The 26,577-nt window shown below is 48.8% G+C and overlaps 1 protein-coding gene across 1 annotated transcript in view; it reads left to right on the forward strand.

The window, feature by feature from the left end:
• GFRA4 (GDNF family receptor alpha 4) overlaps positions 1–26,577 on the forward strand; it is a 126,632-nt gene that overhangs the window by 76,317 nt on the left and 23,738 nt on the right. Inside the window, exon 2 of the mRNA XM_083398529.1 lies at positions 5,988–6,266. Coding sequence (XP_083254655.1) covers positions 5,988–6,266 — 279 coding nt within the window. The remainder of the gene's footprint in view (positions 1–5,987; positions 6,267–26,577) is intronic.

The following is a 26,577-nucleotide window of genomic DNA, read 5'->3' on the forward strand; positions in this document are numbered from 1 at the left end:
TTTTGCACGCACCTTTTTGGTGGCAAGCACATTTTTCCTGGCAACCTCTCCTAATACGATGCATTTCCGTGTGTTATTTTCACAAACATATATTCAGTTTTATGTGCGCTTTGACCCAACGCATGCATTTTTGAAAACCTTGGTTGGCTGCAGAACTGCATTGCAAAAACTGGCTAAGTGTGAATTTCAAAGGAGGGCTGTGTTTCATTTCTGAAAGTGCAAATTTGATCTGTTTGGCTTCAAATGTCAGCTGAGTTGAATTTCTCTTCTTTCCCTTTCCAAGATCCTTTGCCCATCGCAGGAGAAGACTGGAAGCTGAAAGCAAGCTGTCTTGCAGTGCGGTTTGCTCACAACACCTGATCACAACAGACCCACCTTCGCAATCTCCCCCAGGCCACAGTTTGAAAGCCACCGCTCTGCTACATTGCAAACAAATAAGACGCCACTCGGTTTAATTTAAAATCAGTTATTTATTAAACATGAAACAGAAATGTGCACTCCCGGGAGGATATATGTCAACTGAATGGTCACTTCTTTCCCTCTGAACACAGCTGGAAGAAGTGGAGTTGCTCAGAACAATATTTAGTGCATAAATAAAACAGATTTTATTTTATTATTCATGCTGCTTCCATATCACTGCACCTGCAAAGGTGCTGTTTTTATTCCAGATTTTCAGGAAAATAATAATAATGCTTTGCATTTGTATGGTTTGGATGTATTGTTATTGTTATTATTAATGTATGTGGAGCCTCTTGGGCTTGCTGATCAGAAGGTCAGCGGTTCAAATCCCCGCAACGGAGTGAGCTCCCGTTCCTCTGTCCCAGCTCCTGCCAACCTAGCAATTCAAAAGCACACCAGTACAAGTAGATAAATAGGTAACACTGTGGCAGGAAGGTAAATGGTGTTTCCATGCGCTCTGGTTTCCGCCACAGTGTTCCGTTGTGCCAGAAGCAGTTAAGTCATGCTGGGCACATGAAAGCTGTCTGTGGACAAATGCCGGTTCCCTCGGCCTGAAAGCGAGATGAGAGCTGGGACAGAGCAATGGGAGCTCACCCTGTCACGGGGATTCGAACTGCCAACTTTGTGATTGGTAAGCCCAAGAGGCTCAGTGGTTTAGACCACAGCGCCACCCACATCCCTAGGACCTCCATACACCCTGCCCAGACTTTCACCCCAGGGAGGACACTTTGGTGCTGCTAAGGCAGTGGTTTGACTTCACCCCCAGAGGTGCATTCCATTGTGTCTTGAGACAGATGGATGCCCATTTCCCAGCAACTGTGGAGGAGTCAAGGAACTGCAGATTCCATAAACAAGCACACACAAACCCGCACCAAAATTATGCTGCCATTTTTAGGAAACTAATCTGAGTCTAATCCCTGCAGCCCAAGGCAGGGAACCCAATAACTAAAGCATGCAACACACACAATCCCACTTCGTAGTCTCCACTGATGAGGGTATCATTACTTCCTTGGGGCAATCTGGTTAAGGTTTAGCATCCAGCTGTCCCAATATTTAAGAGGATTCCCCCCCCCCCAATCTTTGTAACCGTCATGGGCTGGTGGTGGAGAGGAACAGTTGCTGTGCACTGCCTTTCTGAAAGCCTTCAGAGATTCTGAAATCTCTGGTGGAGAAGGGTGCGACAGAACAGTAGGACATCTTCTTTGCATGCAAAAGATCCTGGGTTCCGTCCCTGCACCCAGGACACCCCTGTTCTGCCTTCTTCCAGGTCCCAAAAGACCTGCACGTTGGCAGAGGCACATCTAGCTGCTCCGGCACCTGGGTGGGGTTAGCCGCCCGCAGGCTAGCTGCTTTGCTTCGTTCATCTCACATCTCACAATGGTCTCAACCACACCTGGAGGAGCATCTCCACCCCAAGCTACAGGGAACCAAGCAGAGGGCCTTCTCGGTGGTGGCACCTGCCCTGTGGAACTCCCTCCCATCAGATGTCAAAGAGATAAACAACTACCTGGCATTCAGAAGACATCTGAAGGCAGCCCTGTTCAGGGAAGTTTTTAATGTGTGACATTTTAGTGTATTTTTGGTCTTTGTTGGAAGCCACCCAGAGTGGCTGGGGAAACACAGCCAGATGGTTGGGGTACAAATAAATCAACAACAACAACAACAACAACAACCTTTCATCAGAAAGGCCTCAGGAGGACCACAAATGGTCTTCCGCTTCCAAGTAGGAATCCTACACAACCACACGCTCCTGCTTCTCTGCAAAGGTGGCAGAACCCCAGCAAATGCACTGGGCAGTGCGAAGGTCATGGAATGGCTCAAGCAGACTGACCAGAGACATCCCTAAAGAGCAGGAAATAGAAGCAAGTGCAGCCCCAGAGCAGCCCTGACAGAATGAGTGCCTTCCATTGCCGCCCTCTGCGCTCCTCCAAGCTGCAGAACTATTTCCCCAGCTAGACTTTCTTTCCTTTCGGATCACACCCTCCCTCTCCCTGTGTGTAAAGCGCAAACTCTTCCCAGGTCTTCCTCCCCTGTTCCTGAGCTTGGATATCTCCTCTCCTTCCACACAGCCCAGGCTCAGAACTTTGCAGATGCTAGATGATTTTAATAGGAGATTTTAATGGAGTTGCGGGGCGAGCGTCCCAAGGGGGGCAGGGGGCGATGTCACACACCCACCACAGGGATGACATCCAGGGCGAGCCGCACCCACCACATCCCCTTCCTCCGCCAGTGCACTTTGGCGATCGTACATCAATTGGATGTGCCAAAAATGACATTTGCTTTGCGACCACGCTTCATTTTCCTTGAGAGCTGCATTGCAAAATTCAGCGGTGTGCGACTTTCAAAGGACGAGTGTCTCCCAATTTGCGTCTTGTTTCAGCGAGGGTGAACTAAGCAGGCCAGCATGGAAATCTGAGCCGAATGGGTGTCTCTTAGTGGGCAGCCAGTAGGTTCTACTTTGCAGAATGATGATTCGTATTCTGCTCGTAACCTGCAGGACAGTTTGACAAGTGCACATTCTGCAATGATTGCCTTCTTGGATCAGATCAAGGTCCATCTAGGTCAGCTTTGAAATATTTCCCGAATACACTATCACTTATCCCCGGCTTCTAACTGCCTGTCAATCTCAGGAACATCTTTTACCATCTCTGTTAGCTTCACCTGTGTTTCTGTGCCAGATGTTTCTCAGCTGGGTCCTGAGCAAACCCTGGAGCTTCTCCACGTCCAAACATCAACCATGCTCACAATTTTTAAATTAATTTGTGGGATTTACACATCAAGAATCCCCACTTGTTGTGGGAGGTTATTGGACAATTACCTTTTTTAAAAACACACACACATTTATTTGGTTTTTCAGATAAAAAGTTGGCAGCGATCTATCAAACATAAATAATAAAAAACAAGATTCCAAGGAATATCCTGGACTTCCATCCTCCCCTTTGTGGGTCCTATTATTAATCATTTCCTCCCGCATTTTTATGATGAGCCAAATCTTTTACATCTCCATTGTGCCCAGAATTCACCCTTAAACTACATGACATAACAATCCTACTAACGATTTTAACTGTTTACAATGGTTATAAATTTCCCCCATTCCTTATTAAAATATTTGTCTTCCTGATTTCTGTTTCTTCCGGTCATTTTAACCATTTCAGCATAGTCCATCAACTTCATCTGCTATTCTTCTCTGGTAGGAACAATTACCTTAATATACCTGAAGGAGCATCTCCACCCCCAGTATTCAGCTCAGAGGGCCTTTTGGCAGTTCACTCATTGCGAGAGGTGAAGTTACAGAGAACCAGGCAGAGGGCCTTCTCATGCCCACCCTGTGGAAGACCTTCCCAGCAGATATCAAGCAGCTATGTGATGTTTAAAAGAAATCTGAAGTCATCCCTGTTCAGGGAAGTTCTTAGTGTTTGAGGTTATATTGTGTTTTTACTATTTTGTGTTGGGAGTCCCTCAGAGTGGCTTGGGCAACCCAGTCAGTTGGGCAGCATACAAATAATTTGTTGTTGTTGTTGTTGTTGTTGTTGTTGAAAGTTCTTCATGAAACATATGAATTATGGAACTCCCTGCCACAGGAGGCAGTGATGGCCACGAAACTAGATGGCTCTAAAAGAGGATTAGACAAATTCATGGAGGAGAGAGATATTGGTGACCACTAGCCCAGTTGACTACGCTCTGCCTCCACAGCTGAAAGCAGCAATGCTTCTGAATAGAATAGAATAGAATAGAATAGAATAGAATAGAATAGAATAGAATAGAATAGAATAGAATTTATTATTTATACCCAGTCCACCTGGCTGGGTTTCTCCAGCCACTCTGGGCGGCTTCCAACAGAGTATTAAAATACAGTGGTCAGTTAAACATTAAAAACTTCCCTAAAGAGGGCTGCCTTCAAATGTCTTCTAAATGTCTCGTAGTTGAGAGCCAGTGTGGTGTAGTGGTTAAGAGCGGTGGACTCGTAATCTGGGGAACCGGGTTTGCGTCTCTGCTCCTCCACATGCAGCTGCTGGGTGACCTTGGGCTAGTCACACTTCTCTGAAGTCTCTCAGCCCCACTCACCTCACAGAGTGTTTGTTGTGGGGAAGAAAGGGAAAGGAGATTGTCAGCCGCTTTGAGACTCCTTAGGGTAGTGATAAAGCAGGATATCAAACCCAAACTCTTCTTCTCTTCTTGTTCTTCTCTTTGACATCTGGTGGGAGGGCGTTCCACAGGGCGGGTGCCACTACCAAGAAGGCCCTCTGCCTGGTTCCCTGTAACCTCACATCTCGCAGGGAGGGAACTGCCAGAAGGCCCTCAGCGCTGGACCTCAGTGTCCGGGCTGAACGATGGGGGTGGAGATGCTCCTTCAGGAACGTGTCCAGAGGAGGGCAACCAAAATGGTCAAAGGCCTGGAAACGATGCCTTATGAGGAACGGCTAAGGGAGCTGGGCATGTTTAGCCTGGAGAAGAGGAGGTTAAGGGGTGATATGATAGCCATGTTCAAATATATGAAGGGATGTCACATGGAGGAGGGAGAAAGGTTGTTTTCTGCTGCTCCAGAGAAGCGGACACGGAGCAATGGATCCAAACTACAAGAAAGAAGATTCCACCTAAACATTAGGAAGAACTTCCTGACAGTAAGAGCTGTTCGACAGTGGAATTTGCTGCCAAGGAGTGTGGTGGAGTCTCCTTCTTTGGAGGTCTTTAAGCAGAGGCTTGACAACCATATGTCAGGAGTGCTCTGATGGTGTTTCCTGCTTGGCAGGGGGTTGGACTCGATGGCCCTTGTGGTCTCTTCCAACTCTATGATTCTATGATTCTATGATTCTAGGTATACTGGGCTGAGGCCGTTTAGGGCTTTAAAGGTCAGCACCAGCACTTTGAATTGTGCTCAGAAACGTACTAGGATAACACTTGTTGGAAACTGGGGGGTGAGGGTGGTGTTAGAATTCCTGCTCCATGATTGCAGTCATGGGATTGTTGTCTTTCACATGACGGTATATGTTTTGACTCCACAGAGTGGGAAGTGACAGAGACAGGATGTTTGTGTTCCTGTGTTCCGTGAAGTGGGACTATTGTCCTTTGTTCTTTTTCTCTTTGCTGTCTGATGCTAGAGAAAGAGGGAGCCATGTTGTAGTGCTCCGTGTGTAAATAAAGTAGATTAGCCAAAATGCTGAGTTGCTGAGGTTCTGTTATGCAAGCTGCAAAGACTGTGGATCCCTAAGTGTGCCGATGTCTGTTGGCATCGGTCGCTGTGATGTTCGGGCTGAAGAAAGCTTTTGAAGCTCCCGAACGATCGAGCGGGCATGTGTCTTTACCAGGGTCCTACACAAGTGTAGGACGAGATTCTGCCATGGGGTTGCTCCTGGGGTCACATCCTGCTTGTGGGTTTCCCCACAGGCATCTAGTTAGCCCCCGTGAGAACTGGATGCTTTGCTCAATAGGCCATTGGCCTGACCCTGCAATCTATTCTTACGTTCTTACCTCTCTAAGACATCTCCAGTTTGGGGACGTTCTCATTTTGCTCTCTTGTTCTCCTCCAGAAGGGATGACCGATGTGGTCAGCTCAGCCCGGGACTGCCTGCAGGCTGGCGAATCCTGCACCAATGACCCCAGCTGCAGCTCCAAATTCCGGACCCTCCGGCAATGCATCGCCGGCAACGGCGCCAACAAGCTGGGTCCGGACGCTAAGAGCCAGTGTCAGAACACGGTGACAGCCCTTCTGTCCAGCCAGCTCTACGGCTGCAAGTGCAAACGGGGCATGAAGAAGGAGAAGCACTGTCTCAGCGTCTACTGGAGCATCCACCACACCTTGATGGAAGGTGAGTCGGCAGGGCTACGCGGCGTAGCAGGGAGCTTGGGGAAGGAGCACGCCGTTTGGGGGCAAAGGAGGGTGGGGAGGACTCCCGCCTGGGGAGAAAACAGTAAGGACTTGATGACGAGAGCACAGCAGAGGTTGTATTTTCTGAGAATCCTCTAGAAAAACAATCTCTCAAAGGACCTGTTGACGGCATTTTACCATTGTACTGTGGAGAGTGTATTAACTTATGGTCTGTGTGTGTGGTTTCGGAGCTGCACGGTCAGGGGAAAAACAATGCTGTCCAGGGCTGTAAAGACTGCGGAGAGAATAATTGGGTGCACTCTTCCCACCTTGGACCAAATCTATGCTTCCAGGTGCCATAAGAAAGCTGCAGAGATAGCCCAGGATAGTGCACACCCCAGAAAAGATCTCTTTCAGCTTCTGCCTTCTGGAAGAAGGTACAGGGGGGTTATAAAGACTAGGACTAGCCACCTGAGGAACAGTTTCTATCCAAATGCGATTTTGGTTTTAAACGCATTGTAAGGTAGTCTCTAGGGACGCGGGTGGCGCTGTGAGTTAAACCACAGAGCCTAGTACTTGCTGATCAGAAGGTCGGTGGTTCAAATCCCTGCGACAGGGTGAGCTCCCGTTCCTCGGTCCCTGCTCCTGCCAACCTAGCAGTTCGAAAGCACGTCAAAGTGCAAGTAGATAAATAGGGAAGGTAAACAGTGTTTCCATGCGCTGCTCTGGTTTGCCAGTAGTGGCTTAGTCATGCTGGCCACATGACCCAGAAGCTGTACGCCGGCTCCCTCGGCCAATAAAGCGAGATGAGCGCCACAACCCCAGAGGCTGCCACGACTGGACCTAATGGTTAGGGGTCCCTTTACCTTTAAGGTAGTCTCTATGGGAGTATGTTGCATTTAATTATGGGGTATCAGAGTTTTTAGGGGCTAACCAGGCTGGGATAGCTGGGATAGCAGGCTTGTTGGTTTTTGAATGTCTGGTGTAGATTTTTCAATTTCGTTGTTCTGTACGGGACAATGCCAATAAAGATTATCGTATTGCATAATAAGCGCTGGAGGGAAATGGCGGCCTTTCTTCCTGGCTTCCTCAGAGGAAGAGACATCAGCAAGGAAACCTCACCCAGAATTAATGGGGCTGAGGCAAGCAATACACCTCCCAGGTCAATGGTTTTCAACCAGTGCTGGGGCACCCTGGGGTGCCTTGAATGATGGTCAGTGGTGCCACGGGCAACACCAGCCTCTGTCCCTCTTTCCTTCCCTCCCTTCCTCTGATGCCCTCTCACCTCTCTGCCTCCCAAATGCTTGCAAAGCTATTTATAATAATAATATTATTATAATAATTTATTATTTATACCCCGCCCATCTGGCTGGGTTTCCCCAGCCACTCTGGGTGACTTCCAACAGAATATTAAAATACAGTGGTCTGCTAAACATTTAAAGCTTCCCTAAACAGGGCTGCCTTCAGCTGTCTTCTAAAAGAAAGGTTGTTTTCTGCTGCTCCAGAGAAGCGGACACGGAGCAATGGATACAAACTACAAGAAAGAAGATTCCACCTAAACATTAGGAAGAACTTCCTGACAGTAAGAGCTGTTCGACAGTGGAATTTGCTGCCAAGGAGTGTGGTGGAGTCTCCTTCTTTGGAGGTCTTTAAGCAGAGGCTTGACAACCATATGTCAGGAGTGCTCTGATGGTGTTTCCTGCTTGGCAGGGGGTTGGACTCGATGGCCCTTGTGGTCTCTTCCAACTCTATGATTCTATGATTCTATGATTCTATGATTCTAAAAGTCTGGTAGTTGTTTTTCTCTTTGACATCTGATGGGAGGGCATTCCACAGGGCAGGTGCCACCACCAAGAAGGCCCTCTGCCTGGTTCCCTGTAACTTGGCTTCTCGCAGTGAGGGAACTGCCAGAAGGCCCTCGGCACGGGACCTCAGTTTCCAGGCTGAACGATGGAGGTGGAGACACTCCTTCAGGTATACTGTGCCGAGGCCATTTAGGGCTTTAAAGGTCAGCACCAACACTTTGAATTGTGCTCGGAAACGTACTGGGAGACAGTGTAGGTCTTTCAAGACTGGTGTTATGTGGTCTCGGCGGCCGCCCCCAGTCACCAGTCTAGCTGCCGCATTCTGTATTAGTTGTAGTTTCCGGGTCACCTTCAAAGGTAGCCCCACACAGAGCACATTGCAGTAGTCCAAGCAAGAGATAACCAGAGCATGCACCACTCTGGTGAGGCAGTAGCCCTGGCTACACGCTCCACAGGTGAGAATGGTGCCTGTGGGAGGCACCTCTCTTTGGGGTGAAGGGGGGCAGCTCAGAGACCAGGGGCGGCCGCAGCGGCTGCCCGGAGGACTCCCAAGGAGTGGGCAGAGGAGAGGAGGCTGAGGGAACACTCTACAAGGGAGCATGTTTGAAAAAGCGGGAGATGCTGCCAGTTCCGCAAGCAAGGGGTGACATAACTGGCTGCTGAGCCCTGCAGGATGCTGCAGAAAGAATGTAGTTGGTCAAGGGAGCAGTGGACTCAAAAACCCCTATCCTAAGCGCACAAGAAGGCATCAGTTTCTGTACTGCCCTGTTTGCATGCAGCTGCGGTTCACCTTCTGCCAAAAATGACATCATTCATATCACTGTCTGCCATGACAACATTACATGACTAAGAATAGTTATACAGTGGTACCTCTGGTTGCGAACGGGATCCGTTCCGGAGCCCCGTTCGCAACATGAGCAGAACGCAACCGTCGTCTCCGCGTACGCGGGTCGCGATTCACGGCTTCTGCACATGTGCATGACATCATTTTGAGCGTCTGCGCATGCGCGAGTGGTGAAACCCGGAAGTAACCCTTTCCGGTATTTCTGGGTTGCTGCAGGACGCAACCTGAAAAGACGTAACCTGAACCGAATGTAACAAGAGGTATGACTATACGCTTTAATTCTGCAAGTTTAATTGCTTTTCAATGACTGTTATATGTTTTCAACTACTTGTATTCTATCTGTGTTGCTTTAATTTGTGTATGCTACCTTGAGTAGGCCCGGTCTGGGGAAAGGGCAGGGTGCAAATAAATACAATAGCAATTGTCATTATGTATCCATCCCAAGGAGGACAAATGGCCCGTAGCTTAATTCTTTATTGAGAAAGCATAAACTTACGGTAGCTCCTGAGGCCCAATAAACATGCACACACATGTTTCTGGTGGGCAAGTACCGTATTTTTCGCTCTATAAGACGCACCAGACCACAAGATGCACCTAGTTTTTGGAGGAGGAAAACAAGAAAAAAAATATTCTGAATCTTAGAAGCCAGAACAGCAAGAGGGATCGCTGTGCAGCGAAAGCAGCAATCCCTCTTGCTGTTCTGGCTTCTGTGATAGCTGTGCAGCCTGCATTCGCTCCATAAGACACACACACATTTCCCCTTACTTTTTAGGAGGGAAAAAGTGAGTCTTATAGAGCAAAAAATACGGTAGTTGGCTCCACTCTCTGGGCTTGCGCTCAGAGCTGGACTATTGTAGCAATGCACACTCCTGCTCCTCATCTTCCAGCTCTGACACCAGCCTCGTAGGAGATGCAAAACTCCATAAATTGTGACCTCCCCTCCCTTCCCCTGGATCAGTGTCCGGCCCTGATAACTTCTCCAACCACTCGTCTGAGCCCTGCCAGTCCCGGGCATTACGTAATTTAAACACTGCGCATTATGTACATGGCATGATTTCGTCACCGTTTTCCTTATTCCACCCCGCTCACTTCAGTGCAAATGGATGGGGGCAACTTGATCAATTGCACAATGTTTGCAGACCGAAAGCAACAGCCAGCGGAGAATACCGATTGTGTTCCCTGGATTGATTTCCGTTGTGGAAATGGGACAAGTAAGCAAACACCGGCCTTTTCCACTCTCGTATCCGTTTTCAGACGAACACTCTGATATCCTTAACCCCTCCGTTGGCCCGAAGCAGAGCAAACACCATTTTTAAAATCTGTTTATTAACTAGATTTTTATCCTGCTTTTCAGGCAGTTAAGCATTTGTCACAGAGAGAGAGAGAGAGAGGAAAGGGCCATAGCTCAGTTGCAGAGCACCCACATTGCATCTGCAGAGTTCAAAATTCAATCCCCAATGACATTTCCAGCTAGAGTTCAAAGAGAACTCAGCAAGAAACGCTGGAAAGGCACCAACAGTGATTGCAGGTTATACTCTGCCAAACGGGCCAAGCAACTAAAAAACAACAACCTATTTTAGAGAGGTAAGAACCAAGGTAAGGCCAACAGCCCATCTAGCCCAGCATCCTGTTCTCACAGTGGTCCACCAGATGCCAGCAGGAAACCCGCAAGCAGGATCCAAGCCCAAGAGTCCAGTTGTGATTTCCAGCAACTGGTATTCAGAAGCATCACTGCTTCCGAGCATCACCAGAAGCGGCTTAGTCATGCTGGCCACATGACCCGGAAGCTGTACACCGGCTCCCTCGGCCAATAAAGCGAGATGAACGCGCAACCCCAGAGTCGGCCACGACTGGACCTAATGGTCAGGGGTCCCTTTACCTTTACTAAACTTTCTAAATATCTGGGTAGGCTTGCCTGTACGCTGTCAGGTTGCAGCCCCTGGTGAAATCTACTTCCTCGTCGTTAGCTACTCATTGCCTTGGCGACACAGGAAAGCACCAATTACAGGCAGGTCACGTGGCCGTACCCCGTGGTGCTACTTTGGTGTGAGAAGTGGGCTGCACGATTGATGTTCCATCCATTACCGATGTGCTTTGGATCCTGACCAAAGGGAGCCGTTTCCCCCCTGATCTCACTTCCGTCCCGACACTGCTGCCCTCAACAGAGAGTTTGTCACCATTGATCTCCTCTGCGTTTGAAGTGTCAAATAACAAATTAAACAAGCACACAGGCTAATTAAACGCATGCTATTAAACAAGAGGCTGCTCTTGGCATTTATTCAGACATTTATTCCCCTTCTGGCTCCCTCCCAGCTCTCCATGATATCTCCCTTCCGTGTCACTTTGCCACTGAGCAAGAGGCCCTCACAGATGTCCTTCTCTACGAGTGGAGGGATGGATGGTCACGATCCTGGCAGCAGGGCCCTGTCACCTCCACGCCTCCCAGAGTCCAGAAGAGGAGATCTGTGCAGTGTGTGGACTCTAGAGACAGACGGATCTGCTCCTCTCTGTTCCTCGTTTTTCCAATCTTCAGTTCAGTTTGCGAATTCCTTTTCAAGCTCCCCGTGAAAATCCATCAGCAATTTTTAATGCTATTTTTCATAGTGTACATGGAGTCCTTTTTGCAGGTAGTTTCCCCCCTATATAATAAGAACATAAGAAGAGTCTGTTGCATCAGGCCAATGGCCCACTCAGGTGCCTGTAGGATATGCACAATCAGGATTCGAACACAAGATCACTCTCCTCTCCTGTGGCTTCCAGCAATTGCTGTTCAGAAGCATTGTTGCCTTCAACTGTGGAGGCAGACCATAGACATCGAGACTAGTAGCCATCGATACCCCTCTCCTCCATGTATCTGCATGTGTTACTTTCACTAAAGTATTTGTGTTTGTGCGCGCACACACACACCCTAAGATATGCCTTTCTGCACATATTATGTGGCAGCAGAGAACTGCATTGCAAAATTCAGAGAGGTGAGGATTTCAAAGAACAGGGCATTTTGGTTTTCCATATTGTTTTAGAAAGTATGGATCTGGTAGCTTCTCACTGCAATGCAAACAGAACCCAAATTCATAAAAGGGGAGGGGGAGGGAAGGGAAGGGAAATAAAAGATCAGGCTGAATTCAAATTAAAGGCCGGGCAGAATAGCTCTGTCTTACAGGTCCAACGGAAGGAGGTTAAATCCTGAAGGGCCCTGGTCTCCTGGGACAGAGCATTCCACCAGGTCGGAGCCATCACTGAGAAGGCCCTGGCCCTCGTGGAGGATAGTCTGACTTCCTTAGGGCCCGGGACCTCTAAACTATGGTTGTTCATGGACCTTAAGGTCCTCTGCGGGGCAGACCAGGAGAGGCGGTCCCGTAAATATAAGGGCCCTAAGCCACAAAGGGTACATTTAGAAGGTACATTGAGCAGAGGGTGGGATAGATGACTTCACAAGTCCCTTCCAGCTCCAAAATCCTATGATTCTATGGCTGTGTCCAGGGCTGGCTGGATGCAAGGTGTGTTAGGAGGTACCAGATTAGGAACCCCATTTATTGCCTGAACTATACCTCAGGGCAAATTTGTATCTATGCATATAGATTAGCATATGCAGTCGACAATACTGTCCCAGCCCTGCCTGAAGATGACAAGGATTGAAACTGGGAACATTTCCATGCAAGGCTCTGTGGTCCTTTGCAGTCTGGAGTTTTCCAGAAAGCCCTCCTCAAAACTGGGCTCCCTTCTCCCCTGATAGGATTTCAGCAGGTTGGATTCTTGAACTTTACAATTCTATGATTACAATGTCCTGGTTTTCGACAGAATGTTCATGCACAATTTTGCAAAAGCGTGCAGAAGCTCGTCTGTGGCAAGCATCCTTTCCCATCATGCAAAATAGCATTTCCTTTTCCATTTTGGTTTCCTCGCTGGACAAGAAGAGTCTATTGAAGCCCACTGCTGTATGCCTAACCCTCCTGCCATCTTTGGTTTATTATGTACCTTGGTGAAGAAGGAAAAAAACATTAGCAGAGCCAAGGATTTTAAATAAATCAACACACTGGCTGTGCGGTGCTCGCTGTCATAGCTGTGACGGAGATGAAAGCCTGTGTGTTGAAATAATCAGTCTTTTATTCTCATAAAGACTTTCTCCCCCGCAACTTTGGGGCAAATGGGAAACGTCAGCAGAGCACCCCACAAATATGCAGACAAACCGAAGGATTCCGTAGAGGACGGTGGCCCCATCATTCATCAATCTGACACCCCTTTAGACCACGGCAGAGATTTTCTGTTGAAAGGGGAGGTGGCGGAGAAACCATTGTTGCGAGTCTCCAAACGGAACGCATCCCTCCTGGCTTTTCAGATGTTGTCTGATGTTGTTCTCAGTGACCTTCGCCGGTAGTTCTGGGCCACACATCTTGTGGTGGCTGGTTGGCATGACAACACTTCAAAGCCCTTTTCGAGCTCAGTGTGGGCCTTTCAAAACCGGAGGAGGAGGCAGGAAATGGGGAGGGCAAGAGGAGGAAGGAGGCAGATGGGAAAGCGAAACCTCCTGCAGTTTCTGACTGGGCAAACCCGAGGGCACCGGCGGTGCTCAGGAGCCATCAGATGAATGGAGGAGACTCAGAGTCCGTCCACCCACATTTAGGAACGGAGGAACTGTTCTCATAGTGGCCGGCTGGATGCCTTTGGGGAAACCTGCAAGCAGAATCCGAGCATAAGAATCCTCTCTGCTCCTGTGGGCTTCCAGCAGCTGAAACTCAGAAGAAGAAGAAGAGTTTGGATTTGATATCCTGCTTTATCACTACCCGAAGGAGTCTCAAAGCGGCTCACCATCTCCTTTCCCTTCCTCCCCCACAACAAACACTCTGTGAGGTGAGTGGGGCTGAGAGACTTCAGAGAAGTGTGACTGGCCCAAGGTCACCCAGCAGCTGCATGTGGAGGAGCGGAGACGTGAACCCGGTTCACCAGATTAGGAGTCTACCGCTCTTAACCACTACACCACACTGGCATCGCTGCTTCTGACTGTGGAGGCAAAACAGAGCCATTGTGGCTAGTATAAGGTTCCCAGATATCCCCATTTCCTGGGGACAGTCCCCGGATGTACAAATCAGTCCCTGTACAAAATCCTATCATTCCTACTGAAGTTGGAAAGTGTCCCCGGATTCATTGAAGAAAATCTAGTAACCTTAGACTAGTAGCCATTGATAGCCCTCTCCTCCATGAGATGGATTGACACACCATTTCCAGCAGTGACTGTGTATAATTTTGTATCTGTTCCCCTTCCACTGCTTTATCTGATGGCCATGATTCCAGTTCACCTAGTGGATTTGGTGGACTTCCTTGGCAAATGATCAAGTCATCATGATCTGATTGGAAGGACTTCTGCGTTCCTTGGGATGTCTCTTAAATTTGGCTCATAGGTGAGCCCTTCTAATAACTGGAAAGAGGGAGGAGAACTTATTGTTAATAATAATAATAATAAATTGTACTTATACCCCGCCCTCCCCAGCCAAGACCGGGCTCAGGGCGGCTGACACCAGGTATAAAAACAATTGATTAAAATACAACTTAAAAACAAGATGAAAATACAACATCCTCATTTCAGTGGAACTCAAAGCAAAAACTTTTTGGGGATGGAAATGTCAAATCTTCACCAAGGCCAACTATCCAGACTGGTCCTATATGGGCCAGAAAAAAGCCAGGGAAGTCCCCAAATAGGAGTTCCATCACAGAAGGAGAAAGGAGAGTATATACTTTCTCTACGCAAGAGGCATCAGTTTGTCAATATCTAGCTTGCCCCCCCCCAAAAAAAGCTCACATTACAGGCTGCTTGTGGGGGACACTAGTTTCTCAACAGGCGGTGTCCTACTAGGGACACAGAAAATGGTGAAGCAACTCCCCAGGGATTATGCAAAGCTCGAGACCCCAGGATTGAGAATGCCACTGACCTGTGTACCTAAAGTGAAACTTCACAGTGAATTTGGACATTCCTGGTCAACAGAAACACCCAAAGAACATTGAGATGAGCAGACACAATGTCAACAGAACTAGCAAGGTTTCTCAGAGTGGGTCATACAACCCTGGGTTGTGGGGACACATAAATTCGCAATCTCCCATGGCCCAAGTTTGACTGGTGGGTGGGATCATCCATCTATCAATCGCCTGACATGGTCAGGTGACCAGTTTGTACCTGCATGGACTATCAGCCAATAGTTGGGGCTTGCAAAGCACCGTGCATGGATCTATGCAAGGCTTGGTTTTCTGATCAGGAATACGAGGGCACAGAATTTGAGCCCCCACATATTCATTTTCTACCCACATATTCAGTTTCCCCGTCCATCTAGCAGGACTCGCAGAAGATTGACTCTACCTTCCCAGTGTTATGATTTCCGCTCCTGGTGTGACCAGCGAGGGCGCACCCATGTACAAAAATTGTTATAATGGCCTCTTAAGTGTGATAATTAGAGCATTACAGCCTTGGACTGTTTTTTATTCCTCCAAGCCACTAATTTTTGGCAAGTATTGAGTTTTTAAAGGGACCTCATAAAAGCGTTAACTCTGGGAGCCATAACTCTTGCCTTGTCAAGGCTCTGAGTGTTTTATGCTCCGTGGAAATTAAACCGGGAGTAAAACAAGGGCACCCAAGCGTAGGCTGGGAAATAGATGGATTAATAAAACACCACTGGGGGCTGGAAGAAAAGGTAGGGAGGCCGCGAAAGAAAAAAGTGGGGATGAATTACGATGTGAGGGAGGTGGAGAGAGAAAGAGAGGGAGAGGGAGAGAGAGAGGAAGATTGCTTAGGTGGTAGAAAGACCCGTCTTTGGCAACCAAACATCGCCCAACATGTGAAAAGAGTTGAATTGCCAGACTCTGAGCAGGTACTGCATCAAAAATGTGCTCTGTGGTGCATTTCCCCCTCTAACTATTCTCCATCAATTAAGGAGAAAAGAAATTGTGTTTGAAAATCAGCAAAAAAGAGAGAAAATGTTGGTGGGACTCTCATAGATGGGGAGCGGCAGGTTGTGTTGTCATTGTTGTGCTTTTGTGGGGGCTGATGGGTTTTGTGGCTGCCCTTCTAGAAATCAGTTCTCTGGTGGACTGAATCCTGCAGCTCACTCAGGTGCCAGCAGTTTCTGAAAGCCCCACGATGTTTTCGGCTGGGCATTCCTGTAAGTGCAGAAAGCGGCGGAGACTCTCTCTCTCTTGCTCCTGAGAGCTGTCCGTTGTTGGTGCTTTTTACAAGTGAACTCTTCTCACTTCTCACACAGACACAGTGCATTATTATTATTATTATTATTATTATTATTATTATTATTATTATTATTTTAAGGTGAAAGGGAAAACTGCCCTCAAAAACAACACCAGTGAGCATGCCAGTCTCAGGTGCTTAGAGGCCAGCCTTCCCAACTTCTCTTGGTTCTTAGAATCATAGAATTGTGGCATGGGAAGGAATCCTAAGGTTCATCTAGTCCAACCCTCTGCAATGAAGAAATCTCAGCTGAAGAATCCCTGACTGATGGCCCTCCAACGTCTGCTTAAAACGTTCCAATGAAGCAGAGTCCACGGTTCCACGGTTCCACCGTTGAACAGCTCTTACTGTCAGAAAGTTCATCCCAATATTTAGTCTGCTTCCTTGTAACTTGAATCCATTGCTTTCTGTCCTAAGCTATAGAGCAGGAGAAAACAAGCATGCTACATTTTCCATCTTCAGGTATTTGAAGACGGCTATCACCTCTCTGTCTTCTCTTCTCCAAGCTAAGCATCCCCAGTTCCCTCAACAGTTCCTCATAAGGTTTGGCTTCCAGACTCCCTCTTCTGCGCATGTTCCAACTTGTCAATATCATCCTTAAATCATGGTGCTCATAACTAAACACAGGACTCCAGGTGGGGTCTGGCCAGGGCAAACTAGAAGGGTACTATTCAGCAGCAGAGCAAGCCAATTGGGCGGCTCCATGGGGCCTCTGAGGAGACTGCCTGCCTCTTCCCACTCAGCTGCCCAACCATTTGGGGCAGTGCGGAGCCTGCGGGTGCCCAAGCCACCATGTCACTCCCAGGAGAGACGCGTGGCTCAGGGACGCTGCAGGCCCTGTGGTGAGTGCCGCCCAGCATTTTGTCACACACACCCCTCAGTGGTGACACCAGGGGCAGACCGCCCGCAACGCACCCTCCTTCCTCCGCCCCGGTACTATTACTTCCACACATGTTGTTGTTGTTTAGTCGTTTAGTTGTGTCCGACTCTTCATGACCCCATGGACCAGAGCACGCCAGGCACTCCTGTCTTCCACTGCCTCCCACAGTTTGGTCAGACTCATGTTCGTAGCTTCAAGAACACTGTCCAGCCATCTCGTCCTCTGTCCCCTTCTCCTTGTGCCCTCCCTCTTTCCTAACATCAGGGTCTTTTCCAAGGAATCTTCTCTTCTCATGAGGTGGCCAAAGTCTTGGAGCCTCAGCTTCAGGATCTGTCCTTCCAGTGAGCACTCAGGGCTGATTTCCTTCAGAATGGAGAGGTTGGATCTTCTTGCAGTCCATGGGACTCTCAAGAGTCTCCTCCAGCACCATAATTCAAAAATTATCTCCTTCATGAATCACTGCCTTGCCATGGTGAAGGGGCTTGAATAACTCAGAGAAGCTATGAGCTATGCCATGCAGGGCCACCGAAGATGGACAGGTCATAGTGGAGAGTTTTGACCAAACGTGATCCACCTGGAGCAGGAACTGGCAAGCCACTCCAGTATCCCTGCCAAGAAAACTCCATGGACAAAGACAACAGGCATATTACTTCCATACATACACACACCCACAGAAAACCACACACACAGCTGCCTGCATTTGGGGACTCTCCTTGGCTATTTGTTGACATCCATCTGTCTCAAGAGACAATGGAGTGCACCTCCGAGGGTGCAGTCAAACTGCTAGAGAATCACAGCACATGCTGTGGCTGCAGAGACCTTGCCTATGGGGGGCTGTCATAATGAGTTAGGAATACATAGGAAGCAGCCTTATACAGTCAGACGAACGGTCCATCTTCTCTAGCATTGCCTACTCTGACTGACAGCAGGCGGAGAGCCTTTCCCAATCCTACGCAGGTCAAGCGCGGGAGCTGACTTTGTATACAGAGCGCTTGACCAACCACTGAGCTCCTTGCTCCCACCGTGTTCGCTGCAACGGCACCAACCCGACCCCATCGCAAAGCCTTGAGGCTTGAAAGGCAATCAGTGGGCAGACACGTGGCACAGAGCTGCAGCCAATCTGGTGTCCCTGGACTGGGCAGCGCAGCACAGCAAATGTGATTCATGGTGGTCGAATGAAGCCGAGAGCAGTTCTGAGAGACTGATGCCAGATTCCTGCCCCCAACGTGGACCCGCAACCTGATGGCAACAAAAAATAATATCCGCCAAGATGCCCTTTCTTCTGGCATCCTAGCGCATTCCCCTTTTGACGGCTTCTCTTATTAAAAACGATTCTGCAGCCGGCTCCGCTTTGGCCTCCTGCGATTCCTCCCAATCTTTCTCCGGCATGAGAACTGGGTCTCCAGGAGTTGTTTCTCTTAGAAATTGCCCTCCGCCTTGTCCCCCAAACGTAGGATTGATGGATGAGTATCAGAGGAAGGGAGCCGAGACAATGCCGGCTTGTTTGCAAAGCCTCGTCTTTCAGAGGCGCGAACCCTCCAGAGGCCGTAAAGGCTTCCAAGAAGCCATTTATACAATCAATTATCAAAGCCCTTGTCCTGGGAATTTGTGGAGCGTATTATTTACTCAACGCCGAATAAAAGCAAAGATTGCATTTCGGGAACCTGCACATTTGCAAGCGCCAGTGAAATTGTCTGAGGACAAAAAGTGCCCGCCGTCGTTACATAGGCAATTGTCCTCATCCAAGCAAGAGGATGCATATTGGGGGGAGGGGTCTTCCCCTCTGGACTGAGCCTGTGCTCACCCTCCCACTCCCTTTGCATCCAGCATGATCCCAAAGCTCTTTTGGGAAGTGGTGGATACACAGCATTAGGCACAAGCCTCGTCCATCCTGCAGTTTCCTATGAAATGTTATGTTGCGGTGCTATTCCACCTTGCTAAAAAAAAGGGTTGGTTTACATTTTTAAAACAACAACCCCCTCAGGGTCTTCCCATGCCTGCTTTGCTCAAATGTCTGCTGTTGTTTAAAACTGCTGTTTTTCTCTAATTATGCCTCCATCCCTACTGTTGTTGTTGTTGTTGTTGTTGTTGTTACTCTTAAGGGTTGCCATACATCCTGAATCTCCCGCACATAGCCAGAATGAGGTATTTGGAAGCAGGCCCCAGATGAAAATGGCTGAAATGTCCGGGGAAATCCGGGTGTAAGGCAACCTTCGTCAGAAGTCTATATTTTGGAAATTTCCCCCTCCCAAAAAATAGCTCAAAAACTGCCTGCCTCTGTTTGTGTGTGTGCGTGGTTTTGCAAACTTCTTTGTCCATATTTTCACTGTTTGAAATATGGCAACCCTATTACTATTACTATTTTTAATTTATTTATACCCACCTTTTTCTCTGATGGAATTCAAGGTGGCTTACAGATAAAAACAAGAATGGCTAAAAACATAGACAAAACAGTAATTTTAAAAGTAATCATTGATCAAATGAAAACTGGATATAGATATAGATATAGATATAGGTATAGGTATAGGTATAGGTATAGGTATAGGTATATAGATTAGGGGATGCGAGTGGCGCTGTGGTCTAAACCACAGAGCCTAGGGCTTGCCAATCAGAAGGTCGGCGGTTCGAATCCCTGCGACGGGGTGAGCTCCTGTTGCTCGGTCCCTGCTCCTGCCAACCTAGTAGTTCGAAAGTACATTGAAGTGCAAGTAGATAAATAGGTACCACTCTGGCAGGAAGGTAAACGGCGTTTCTGTGCGCTGCTCTGGTTTGCCAGAAGCGGCTTAGTCATGCTGGCCACATGACCCGGAAGCTGTACGCCGGCTCCTTCGGCCAGTAAAGCGAGATAAGCACCACAACCCCAGAGTTGTCCGCGACTGGACCTAACGGTCAGGGGTACCTTTACCTTTACTCGTGTGCGTGTATATGTTTAAAACATACAAATAATTACCAGCCCTTCCATTAAAAGCAGTCAGTTCCCAGAAGCCTGCTGAACAAGAAGGTCTTCAGCTGGAAGGGCAACAAGGAGGGAGCCAGTCTGGCTTCTCTAATGAGAAAGAGCCAAACTCGTCTGGAAGTCACCACCAAGAAGGTCCTCTCCTGAGTCCCCACCGACCGTGCCTGTGGGGGTGGTGGGACCGAAAGAAGGGCTTCCCCTGAAGATCTCAAAACCCAGGCAGGTTCATATGAGGGAATACAGCCTTTCAGATAGCCTGGGCCTTCAGAAGCCAGAGGGGCAGTGGGGCTGCTCAGCCTCCCCGCCCAACAGCTGGTGTGTGAGGTAGCTCAGCAGTCAGTTCCCCGTGCATCAACTGGGCAGCCTCAAGAAAGCCCCACTGCGCCTTCAGCTCACGAGGAGACCTTCCCCAGGGTCTCCTCATGAGTCGCAAGGACTCTCCAGGCTGCCTCCCACTCCTGGGCTTCACTTACAGGTTCCCAGAGCTGTGGGGAATTGCCAGTACTGTACCCATTTTTGTTTCTGTCTCCAGACGCCCCTGGCACATGGTTTCCAGGGACTTTGTCCAGGAGGGGATGCATCCTGCAGGCATAGGGAAAGGGTTTCCTATCCCTGTTCTGAAAGGTGAACTGTCTGTGCGCATCTTGTTGCTATCAGCTGCAGATAAAGGTAAAAGGTAAAGGGACCCCTGACCATTATTAGGTCCAGTCGTGGCCGACTCTGGGGTTGCAGCGCTCATCTCGCTTTATCAGCCGAGGGAGCCGGCGTACAGCTTCCGGGTCATGTGGCCCCCATGACTAAGCTGTTTCTGGCGAACCAGAGCAGCACACGGAAACACTGTTTACCTTCCCTCCGGAGTGGTACCTATTTATTTACTTGCACTTTGACATGCTTTCGAACTGCTAGGTTGGCAGGAGCAGGGACCGAGCAACGGGAGCTCACCCCACCGCAGGGATTCGAACCGCCGACCTTCTGATCTGCAAGTCCTAGACTCTGTGGTTTAACCCACAGTGCCACCCATGTCCCTAACAGCTGCATATAGACTTCACCAAAAGTCTGACGGCCACTTTTGGGAAGCCCTCGAATCCAGAAGCCATTGCTGAATCTTACAGCAGATAATTCAATCCGAGAATTACGGGTGTAAAGAAAAGACTATCTTTCGTCTGGCCCCAGCCTGCCGCCAATCATTTTCAGTGAGTGGCGCTCCCCCACGGCTAGCAACAGAGGTAAATAATTATAGGAGGACAAATGCATGCAAATCTGCGGGGATTTTTTGGTTCCCTCCCTGCAGAGTAGACCCCTCCTGGCTCTCAGGATCGCCGCGGCTTATGTAAACTGCCTCTGCAGACCATATAAATGTCAAAACGCACACACCAGGCTATTTTGTTTTTCATATATTAAAAACTTGCTGAAAAAACTATTTACCTCCATAACACCCAGTGAGATGAGTGGCTACACTGGCACATTTTACGGTCCTTGGAGCAGATGAAAGGGGGAGCGACTGATTGAATATAATTAGCTTGATGTCTTCTGCGGGGAGTTATCTGCCAGGCTTGTGTGTCATTATCGCAGAGCTCCACTACAAAGGGCAGCCCACAAGGAGAAGATGTTGTGGTGTGTGTGCGTGGATTGCAAAGGCGCAAATGGATGTGAACACATGTGCCGTCCAATGAAGTAAACGGAAGGAGATGGAAGGGGGTGAAGTCAGGGTGGAGAGACTTTAAGGCTGCGAGTTGAGCGGCCAGCCGAGCGAGCGAACCCGCAGCAAGGTCAGCAAAGCAGTGAGGGACAGATCCATACTAGACGTTGAAAGCACATTCAACGCACATTTAAAGCACAACTTATCCTTCCATCAATGTATCCTGGGAACTGTAGCTTCCCGCCCCCTCACAGAGCTACGGTTCCCAGGATTCTTTTGGGGAAACCACATGCTTCGCAAGGGGTTAGTCTAGAGGACCTGTGCAAGTCCCTTCCAAATCTACAGTTCTATGAAATGTGAGGTCATGGACTGGTTGGACGCAGAGGAATGGTGGGAGAAACCAGCTGGAGAACCACCAAGGGGAAAGGCTCAGAGCCAAGGGTGGTGGTGGGGCAACGATGAATGGTCAGAGGGAGAAGACTGAGAAGAGGAGGTGTCAGAAGCTGAAAGGGCAACAGGGCTTGGTGAGCTGGGAGAGTCTGTGGCAGAGAGCAGTCCAGAATCAGAGGCAGAGGCTGAAGCAGGAGAGGAGAGAGGAGAGAGGCAGAGATGAGTCTGACTGGTGCAGAGTCCCCCTCCTGCTGTGACAGGCTCCCCCACTGGTCTCCCAGAACCAGAAGAGGCATGAAAAGGGCAGAGGAGAGGTTGGTTGGCTGCAGGCAAGCACAGTCTCCGATTGCTTGGGGGAAACCCTGGAGAGGAGCAAACTTAGATGGCTGTGGGGAGGCAGCGACTTTCCATCTCAGCAACTGATCCATAGGGCAAGACCTACTGTGCTCATTAGGCCTGACACTCAGCCAAGTCTGCGAAGTTCTTGCTAATAAAGAGTTAACTCCAGCTCTGAACAGTGTGATTTACTACCGGCTCACTTCTGACATGTGCGATGGATGTACTTTAAATATATGGTGTGGATCTGAGGGTAAAGGAAGGGAGCCATCTTCAGATCGGGAGCCACATTCCCTCCTGGGCAACCTTTTAGGGGCTGTATGCCCACAATGCACAGGGCCAGAGGTAAGAGTGGGTTACATTTCATACCTTTGTACAGTAGGCTATGTTTGTCCAGATGGTTCTATGTACCACCCTCTTCATCCAAGCAAGCTGAAATGGGGGCGGGGGGGAGGCCAAGAGGCAGAGCTGAACCTGGCTGGTGAAGAGTGGCAGGTGTCTCCCCCTCCTGCTGCAACAAGCTCCCCTCCCCACTGGTCTCCCAGGACCAGAAGAGGCATGAAAAGAGCAGAGGAGAGCTTGGCTGCACACAGGCGCAGTCTCCGATTGCTCAATCATTTGGTGAGGGTTTGGGGCAGGGCCAAAGAGGGGTGTGGCCTATGGAAGGGGTGTGGCTTCTGCAGGTATCCAAGGAACAGTCAAAGAGAGACATGGGGGAGGCCCACATTTGGTGTCTGGGGCAGAGGTTCCACACCCCTTGCACTACAATTGCCACCATCCCTGACCAGTAGCTCTGCTATCCTGGGGCTGATGAGTGTCGGAAGTCCCACAACATCCAGTGAACCATATGCTCCCTGTCCCTGGACTACAAGAGGGACAGTGTTGCCTAATGGTTAGAGCGCTGGACTAGGGGCTGGGAAACCAGGGTTCAATTCCCCACTCAGCCATGAAGATTGCTGGGCGACCTTGGGCCAGTCACTCACTCTCAGCCCAACCTCCCTGAGGATAGAAAGGAGAGGGGACAGAACTGTCCGCGCCAGTTTGAGCTCCTTGGAGAAATGGTCGGAGGGAATTGAGTTTCGGAGGAAACTGAGCAGCGTTGAGGCTGTCCCAGTGGCAAGAGACCAAGGAAGTGCATCAACAATCAGCTGCTGGGCAGGGAGAATTGATTGAAACCAACCCCAGCCGTCATTATTTAGACCACCAAGCAGAAAGCCTTCATTTGCAATCATTGATTTTAATCCGTTTTTCCCCATGGGTGCCTCAGTTTCCCAACCACCCGGCTCCCACCCCCAAGGAAATGTGCATAGTGATTTGTTGATATAACCATTAAAAGCATGTTGATTTACAACCAGGCTGAGTTTCTCCCTGCTTTCCGCATATCTTTTCTCCTCGCTATGGCAGTAGCGTACTCCAGCAATATGCATTTATTTGAGCAATTATAGATTCCCCCCCCCCTCTCTCCTCCTTTCCCCCAGTTTTTTTTTTATATATATTTTTTAAGGAACTGCACAATTTTTACTGCTTCGGAAAACAGAGGATGGTAAATTGCTTATTGTTCAAAATAGCTCTGCCCCTGGTTTTGTGAGAGGGGAGAGATAAAATAGAAGGCTGAAGAAGCACTCTCATGGAAAATTATCAAAGAGAAAACTGTGAAATCAATCCAACAATAAGGCTTTTTTGTTAAAAAAAAAAGACACATGCAGATTCCCCACCGAGAAGCCTCTCAGACCTCATTTCCCTGGCAAGACTGGTGCGCAGGCTGTGACCCCTACTGGGTGGAGGTAGCCTAGACCCATGTTCAGATGACCTTCAGGTTAGACTACTGCAATGTAGGTTACGTGGGGCTGCCTTTGAAGACTGTTCAGAAAGCTCCGTTCGTCTAACATCAGTTGGGTGCCTTAAGGATCGTGTATTGGTTCTAGGGGTTGCTCGTGCGTAAGTTGCCGCCACTCCTGGCTAGGTTACCTGGTTGAACCCTTTCTGTCTGGACAGCCTCAAGTTCCGTGGCTGCCTCAGTTGCTGGCAGAATCCGTCAGTGGGCGTTTCTTGAACCTTTTCCAGCATAAAAGCTGTTTGACGCCCAGTCTTCTCCTACTCTCCCTGTGCGGAAGTCTTCTGCGCAGGGAGGGTGTGGGCAGCGGAGTACTCGTACTCTCTCCGCTGGTCTCTGGTGAGGAGTCCTGGAGCCACCTCTCTGATTCCCCATTCGGCCCCCCTTCTCCACTGGTGTTACGCTGATTTCCTTCCCCAGCGGATGGGCTGCCTCTCTCCCTACTGGGACCCTCTCCACCATCGTCCTGGAGCCTTCTCTCCGCCTCCAGCTCCGATGGCAGTTCCCTGACAGATCGCCTGGACACTGGTGGCTGTTAGGTATTCAGGGGTCTCTGTTTGCCTGAGCTTCAGTCTGGACTAAGGATTCTCAGCCCCTATGTCCCGATTCGATACATGATATCCAATCACAGAACATTTCAGGATTTGGGTCCCTGCCATTGGCCCTTAAACTCTGAGTTACGATTCGCAGCTTGGAAGTTTAGACAGCCAATCACGTTCGGAGTGGGAGTGGCCCAGGCCTTCAGAAATGTATATAAGCAGTTGCTTTGCCCCTGTTGTCTAGTTCTGCTAGTTCAATAAAGTTCTTGCTGTTATCGCTGTGTGTTGCCTCGTGGGAACCCAACTGCACTTCAGTGGCCTACACTGCCTACTGTGGCAGGGAGTTCCACAGTTTAACTCTGTGCTGCGTGACTTTCTCTCTTTTTTTTAAATTTTATTTCAAAACCAAAAAAAATTACAAACATCAGAATCAAAATCCAGATTCATTTTCTAACATAAGCCTGTTACATAGATTACCTAAATTAAAACATATCTAATTGCTCTAGGCTTCCCTTTGCTATATGTAAATACAATGCAATTAACAAATTATATTATAAACGATATTATAGGTTTCCATATACCCCCTACTTCCCTTCAGCCATGTGTGATCTCGATATTTTACTTCTTCCATCTTCTTGTGTTGTTACAATTTAATAATTATTCAATTGACTCTACTCTTATTTTCTTGATTACCCCTGCACGTTTTACCCATTCTATATTCATATTTCAATTCCGGAACCATATTTTTTCATGTATTCCTTCACTCCATCCCACTCTGAAGGACTTTCTTTTATCTGCCCTGAATCTTCCAGGATTCAGGTTCATTAGAGGTGAAGAAGTTCTAGCGTTAAGAGTTGCATTAATTTGTAGTAAGACTGTTGTTGTTGTTGTTGTTGAGTCATTTAGTCGTGAATGACTCTTCGTGACCCCATGGACCAGAGCATGCCCAAGCCACCACATCACTCCCAGGAGAGACGCGTGGCTCAGGGACGCTGCAGGCCCTGTGGTGAGCGCCGCCCAGCATTTTGTCACCCCCCCCCCTCAGTGGTGACACCAGGGGCAGACCGCCCACAACACACCCTCCTTCCTCCGCCCCGGTACTATTACTTCCACACATGTTGTTGTTGTTTAGTCGTTTAGTTGTGTCCGACTCTTCATGACCCCCTGGACCAGAGCACGCCAGGCACTCCTGTCTTCCACTGCCTCCCGCAGTTTGGTCAAACTCATGCTGGTAGCTTCAAGGACACTGTCCCACCATCTCGTCCTCCGTCATCCCCTTCTCCTTGTGCCCTCCATCTTTCCCAGCATCAGGGTCTTTTCCAGGGAGTCTTCTCTTCTCATGAGGTGGCCAAAGTCTCGGAGCCTCAGCTTCAGGATCTGCCCTTCCAGTGAGCACTCAGGGCTGATTTCCTTCAGAATGGATAGGTTTGATCTTCTTGCAGTCTATGGGACTCTCAAGAGTCTCCTCCAGCACCATAATTCAAAAGCATCAATTCTTCGGCGATCAGCCTTCTTTATGGTCCAGCAATGCAGGAATCTCATCTTAAGCATCCATGGCTGATCCACCCTTTGCTTAAAAACCTCCAAGGAAAAAGCCCACCACCTCTTGTGAGAGTCTGTTCCACTGCTGAACAGCTCATACTGTCAGAAAGTTTTTCCAGATATTTAGTCAGAATCTCCTTTCTTGAAGCTAATGGTTCGAGTTCTACCCTCCAGAGCAGGAGAGAACAAGCATGCTCCCTCTTCCATGTGACAGCCCTTAAGATCTGTCACATGGAAGGAGTGGGTTGGAGGCTCTCCACCTCGATGGTTCCACTCCGACTTCCAGATCCATTTCCAGAAAGGAGTCATGGGAGGCGACTGT

Source organism: Podarcis tiliguerta, assembly GCF_965153285.1.
Source record: "Podarcis tiliguerta genome assembly, chromosome: 9".
Taxonomy (NCBI): Eukaryota; Metazoa; Chordata; class Lepidosauria; order Squamata; family Lacertidae; genus Podarcis; species Podarcis tiliguerta.